Source organism: Megascapheus bottae, chromosome 11 (assembly GCF_031878675.1).
Source record: "Megascapheus bottae isolate mThoBot1 chromosome 11, mThoBot2.hap1, whole genome shotgun sequence".
NCBI classification, from domain to species: domain Eukaryota; kingdom Metazoa; phylum Chordata; class Mammalia; order Rodentia; family Geomyidae; genus Megascapheus; species Megascapheus bottae.
Genome location: NC_143519.1, coordinates 63,681,658 through 63,687,657, shown reverse-complemented (window position 1 = coordinate 63,687,657; position 6,000 = coordinate 63,681,658). Strand labels below are relative to the sequence as shown.

At 42.6% G+C, this 6,000-nt stretch overlaps 1 protein-coding gene across 2 annotated transcripts in view; it reads right to left on the bottom strand.

Moving 5' to 3' along the window:
- Positions 1-1,877: 1,877 nt before the first annotated feature.
- Positions 1,878-6,000, bottom strand: part of Mphosph8 (M-phase phosphoprotein 8) — a 39,930-nt gene continuing 35,807 nt past the window's right edge. Inside the window, exons 11-14 of one of the 2 annotated variants that reach the window (XM_090342434.1) lie at positions 5,235-5,389; positions 3,778-3,905; positions 2,440-2,523; positions 1,878-1,960 (exon numbers count right to left, since the gene is read on the bottom strand). In XM_090342434.1, coding sequence (XP_090198560.1) covers positions 1,919-1,960; positions 2,440-2,523; positions 3,778-3,905; positions 5,235-5,389 — 409 coding nt within the window. In that variant the 3' untranslated portion in view covers positions 1,878-1,918. Of the gene's footprint in view, positions 1,961-2,439; positions 2,524-3,777; positions 3,906-5,175; positions 5,390-6,000 lie in introns of those variants that run through there. The other variant, XM_090342433.1, reaches the window with a different exon arrangement.

The following is a 6,000-nucleotide window of genomic DNA, read 5'->3' as shown; positions in this document are numbered from 1 at the left end:
ACATCCCTGCCAGCATCTGAGTTCTAGATAATACTTGATAATGAAGAGTCTCAGGGCTGGCTTTGAGCCTTATCCTCAGATTTCAGCCTCCAGAGTAGCTGGGACAATGGGCATGAGACGCTGTGCTCAGCTTGATTTGCATTTCCTTCATGTGTCTATAGGCCTTTCTTATTTCCTCTTCAGAGAAGTCTCTGTCTTTAGCCCACTTTTTAATGGGCAAGTTGCTTCTTTGAAGATGTTTTTGAGAGATTCAATTTTTTGAGCTGTAGGTATATTTTAGATATTAGGCCCGTGTGTGTTGCATGGCTAGTAAAGATCTTCTCCCACTCTGTGGGCTGTTTAACTGTCTAGCTATGTCCTCTGCCATACAGAGGCTCTGCAATTTAATGCAGTCATGGTGGGCTTTTATTCGAACAAAATGCATTAAATTGTATGACTTTACATTCCTAACAGCTGTGCTACAGAACACACATCTGGGAAAAGCTCCAAATGTAACAGTCCTGACAGAAAACATTAAGCTGTTCCTTCCACATTCTAACTCCTTGCCCACTTCACCATCCATTAAATCCTCTGTTCAAAGATCATGTTTGCCTACTGGCTTCCTTCAACTTCCACATTTTCAGCCCAGACTCTTAAAAGGTCCTGTGTAGATTTCTATTTGGCTTGCTTTGTTGTAGCTGTTTCCTTGATAAACAGCCTGAGTCCAAGGATAAATTTCATTTGAAAGCCTTTGAAAACAGGTATTCGGCTACATGATCTAACCTACCGTTCCTAAATTTTCCCCAGGGAAGCTATGACATTAGATGAAGCCACCAGTATAGGGCTTAGTTCAGTTGAAAAAGTTCAATACTCTTCCATTTAAGTAGGAAATACACATATTTAATGTACCTTCTTTTGAAGTTCAGGGACTTAAGACAAAGGAGACAGACTGAATTTATTGAGAAAACCATTAGTTTTAAAGATGTGAGCTTTACAGAGGCAGAGTGCTTATCTAGTGTGTGCTAGTACCTGGGTCCACTCTTGGTATTGCGGTGAAGAGAAGATATACAAAAACAGAAGGGTTAAGGGCATTTAGCTCAAGTGGTGCTGTTTACGTAGGCCATCACGAGCCCCGGGGTTCAATCACCAGTATGGCAAAAGGTAAAATAAAAATAAAAAAGGTAATATAATTAGAAACCTTTAGTTTTCAACGTTTCCATGATTTGTGCTTGACAATGTTTGCTAAGTATTTTCAGAAGATGTCAACGTGAGGCAGTGTTTTCATTCACAAGGCACTGTGTAGCGGCTGATGCAGCAGAAGGCTTGGCTGGGAGCCAGGCCAGCAGCATCACTATGTAAACTAGGCACAGGAGCTGGCGTGCAGTTTCCTTCATGGATGGCCTATGCAGAAAGCACTGCTCGTGAGCCTTGTAATGGCCTGGACCCGAGGTCTTGCTGAGACTCTACCGTGTTACTGCGGGTAAAGATAAGCAGGAACTGCACACTTAGAAAGGGACACCTTATGTGGGTGTCACTCACCACCTTAGGTCAGTCCTCGCGTTCAGATGCATTCCAACAGGATGCCTCCCTCCCCGCGCCCTTGCTGTAAGCACCTGAACCTAACAACGAAGTCTCAGGGCTAGAAGGTCATTGCAAGTTAAAAAATCTTTAATGCTCTTAAATAGTCCTTATATATATAGCATTCCACATTGTGGAAAAAACAGAAATAGGCAGTCTGGATACAATGCTGAAATTCTGATTACAAATAATGACATCTAGATTTTGCTTAAGTTACAGCCACCATGTCCCACCTTACAGACTACAACATGTGACACAAGAAGTTTGCAGGTGAAAATTTATGTTTGAAACATAAATTCCAAACTGCATTGAAGATAATATTTAGGAATCCATCTGAAAACAGATCATTGCGGTCCTTGGGTCACTGCAGCTGCACTCGGTATGCACCTATCAGCAACTTAACCTGGGAAGGAGAAAGGCACGTCAGTACACAACTGCAAACTCTCTCACAAAAACATGGCCAACACCTGTCTTCACTGGGACAGTATTTTAACCTTGGTTATCAACTTAGGTTATGGATATTTTAGTAAAAAAATTCAAATCTTTCTAATTTAAAGTAAGATAATCACATGTATTATCAGATTAGCCATTTTAACTAGCTTCCCTCCACAGGGAGTGGTTAGTCTGAACATAGAGTGGGAATTCAGCACCAAAACCTAAACAAGACTCTGACTGTTGAGTCTTCCCAGCGTGGCCAGAGTGAGTGGACTCCGTGAAGGAAGGGGGACTCCTTCTTCTCATGGTTTGCTTTGTCTGCTCACGTCTTAGACCCTTCCATTCACTGTCCTAAGGAGTACCGTCCCCACCACTGACAATTTGGAAGCAAAAGTAGCCTGCTGGAAGGTTTCTCCTGACAGCACAATGGGTGGCAATGACACTCACCTTGGTGAAGGGTGCTTCTGTCAGTCTTATGAAGAGCTTATTAGGGCCTGCAACAGGGCTGAACGAATAAACAAAATGACTATCCTAGAAAAGAAAGACAGGAGGATAGGTTAACATTTATCAGCTAAACTCTCATCTATGTACTCTAGGTTGGGTGTGGAATTTGCAATGCAGTACAGGCTAGACTCAAACTCCCAATCCTCCTGCCTTGGTCTCCCAAGGGATGACACTGCAGATGTACCACCGCAGCTGGCCAATATGTATGACATGCTTTCTTTTCTCTTGATTTATTAAAATACGCAGATACGTGTTTCAGGTTCACACCCAAGAACAAATTTTTAAAATGACTATAACAAGTAATACTGCTTAATGTAGCCCAAGGAAAGAATTTAAAAGTGGTGAAAGGATTAAATATACAAATTCTTGGAGAACAGCTTTTTGTGGTATCAGAAATGAACACAGAACTTGGGGCCGGGAGTTTGGCCTAGTGGTAGAGTGCTTGCCTAGCAAACACAAAGACCCAGGTTCGATTCCTCGGTACCACATACATAGAAAAAGCCAGAAGTAGTGCTGTGGCTCAAGTGGCAGAGTGCTAGCTTTGAGGAAAAAAGCCCAAGGACAGTGCTCAGGCTGAGTTCAAGCCCCAGGACTGGCACGCGCACGCGCGCGCGCACACACACATACACACACACACACACACACCAAACACAGAACCACTAACATGAACTAAAATGAGCATAAAGAGCCAGGCACAATGGATACCTATAAGACCAACCACATACACACACACACACACACACACACACACACACACACACACACACACACACACACACACACACACCAAACACAGAACCACTAACATGAACTAAAATTGAGCATAAAGAGCCAGGCACAATGGATACCTATAAGACCAACACTCAGAAGCTGAGACTGTCTCAAACAAAACAACAAAAGGGGTTAAGGGTATGGTCTACACTTGTCTTGCGAGTGTGAGCCCCTGAATTCAAACCCCAGTTACATACATACACCCCAACAAAATGAACAAAAACAAAAGTGAACAACAAAAAGAACAAATACAAGCAGTGAAAATATTAGTTGCAGGGCTGGCGGCATGGCTCAATGGGTAGAGTTCCAGCTGAGCAAGCTAGTTCAGCGAGTATGATATGCCTAGCAATAACACATTGACAAATTCAGAATAACTATACTCTGATTAAAGGGAATGTCTCATTGCCAACAACTAGTTTCTAGATCACTTATTTGTAATCATATCTTATTCACACCTAACTATCTACACTTCAATTTAAACTTTCAATATTGAACAACAGGAAATCTTACCAGAAAAACAGGAAGTTGAAATCTGTCATTTAAAACTACTGCTTGTACACTGCATGGGCCACAGAGCCGAGCAATAACTTCCTTACCCAAAAAATTTGCATGGAAAATGAAGAGCAGGATACCAGAGCCTGAAGGAGGAAGAAAGAGAGTAGTTCACACACAGGCCCCATCAGGCCCCAAGGGGACAGCTCAGGAGCCGGGTGCAGCGCATGGCAGAGGACACTTAATCACTCAAGCACAGCCTTCCAATCTCTGCTGCTTTCCCCTGCAGTTTCTACCCTACAGAACTCAGCTTTTTGTCCATGTAACGCTTACCAATTGCTCTTAGACTTAAACAAAGCCCAGCGCCGGGCACAGTGGTTCACTCCTGTAATCCTAATTACTCAAGAGGCTGAGATCTGAGGATCAGGGTTCAAGCCAGCTGGGCACTAAAGACTGTGAGACTCTTATCTCCAATTAATCACTAGAAAAAACAGAAATGGGGCTGTGGCTCAAGTAGTAGGGCTATAGGCTTGAGCTGAGGAGCTCAGGGACAGTCCCCAGGCCCAGAGTTCAAGCCCCACGACCAAACAAACGAGAGAAGGGGTGGGGGTTACTTAAAGGTGAAGCTAGCTGGGCATTAGTAACTCACACCTATAATCCTACTCAAGAGGCAGAGATCTGAGGGTCTCAGTTGGAAGCCAGCCCAGGTAGGAGTCTCTCCTTTTCTCCTCCCTTCAGGGTACTATTACTGTAATACAGATTTTGCTCTTCTGACCTGTTTGCAGCTCCTCTTGCCTACAGCACCACTCAGAATGCTAGGGATAGGGTTTAGTCTCTTCTTTCAGCTCTACTAAGTAGGAAGCAGCCATAGATGTAAGGTTGGGATCTAAGGATAGAGTATCTGGTTTCTGTCATGAGGAAGAGACCGCCATGGGAACACTAGTGGCTCTTTTTAGTGACAAAAGACTACTATTAAAAAAAAAAAAAAAAGAAAAAGTTTCAAGGCTTAGAATCTGGAAGGAGTATTTTAGTAAAACTCCATTTAAAAAAGTATTGTTAGGGGACTGGGAGTTTGGTCTACTGGTAGAGTGCTTGCCTAACATGCACGAAGACCCGGGTTCAATTCCTCACTACCACATACATAGAAAAAAGCTGCAAATGGTGCTGAGGCTCAAGTGGTAGAGCTGTAGCCTTGAGAAAGTCCAAGGACAGTGCTCAGGACCTGAGCTCAAGTCCAGGACTGGCCAAAAAAAAAAAAAAAGTATTGTTGGGACTAAATTCTCCTACAGTTCATGCTCGGTGGCACTGCCTGAAATCATAGGGTCTCTGTTTTGTCAGCGTAGCGTTGCTGTTAACTACCTTACATAATTTTTACACATAACGACACTTGCTTAAGATTTTCTTTAAAGAAAAGCTTCTAACAGTTTACATTCATAGGGTACATTTCAAACAGATCTGGCTAAGCATAGGTTTACCTTCTGGTATGTTCTGTGGAGGGTTGTAATTGAAATCTGTTGAGAAATTAGGCCCCTCACAGAGGCGATGACATGCTATTGGGAAAACAGGCTCCAACAGAGCAAGGCGAGCCTCAAAATAATCCCTGATCGTCTCTTCGGCTACTCTTGAAAGCCTAGTAAAAGAGAACAGAGGCCGGGAGTTTGGTCTAGTGGTTAAAGTGCTTGCCTAGCATGTATGAAGACCCAGGTTCAATTCCTTGGTACCACATACATAGGGAAAAAAAAAAAAAAGCCGGAAGTGGTGCTGAGGCTCAAGTGGTAGAGCTCTAGCCTTGAGAAAATCCAAGGACAGTGCTCAGGCCCTGAGCTCAAGCCCAGGAGGCAAAAAAAAAAAAAAAAAAAAAAAAAAAAAAGAGAACAGAGAACCATTAAGATAAATGTACATATATTAAAATAAAACAAATATTACATCTTAATAAAAAAACGTTTAAAATGAGGGAAATGCTAATTATGCTGATTTCATCATTAAACATAGTTACATATACATCAAATGAAGACAGTATATCCCATTTATTTATATAGTTTTTTTTTTTTTTTTTTTTTTTTTTGCCAGTCCTGGGCTTGAGCTCAGGGCCTGAGCACTGTCCTTGGACTTTCTCAAGGCTAGAGCTCTACCACTTGAGCCTCAGCACCACTTCTGGCTTTTTTCTATGTATGTGGTACCGAGGAATCGAACCCGGGTCTTCATGCATGCTAGGCAAGCACTTTAACCACTAGGCCAAAC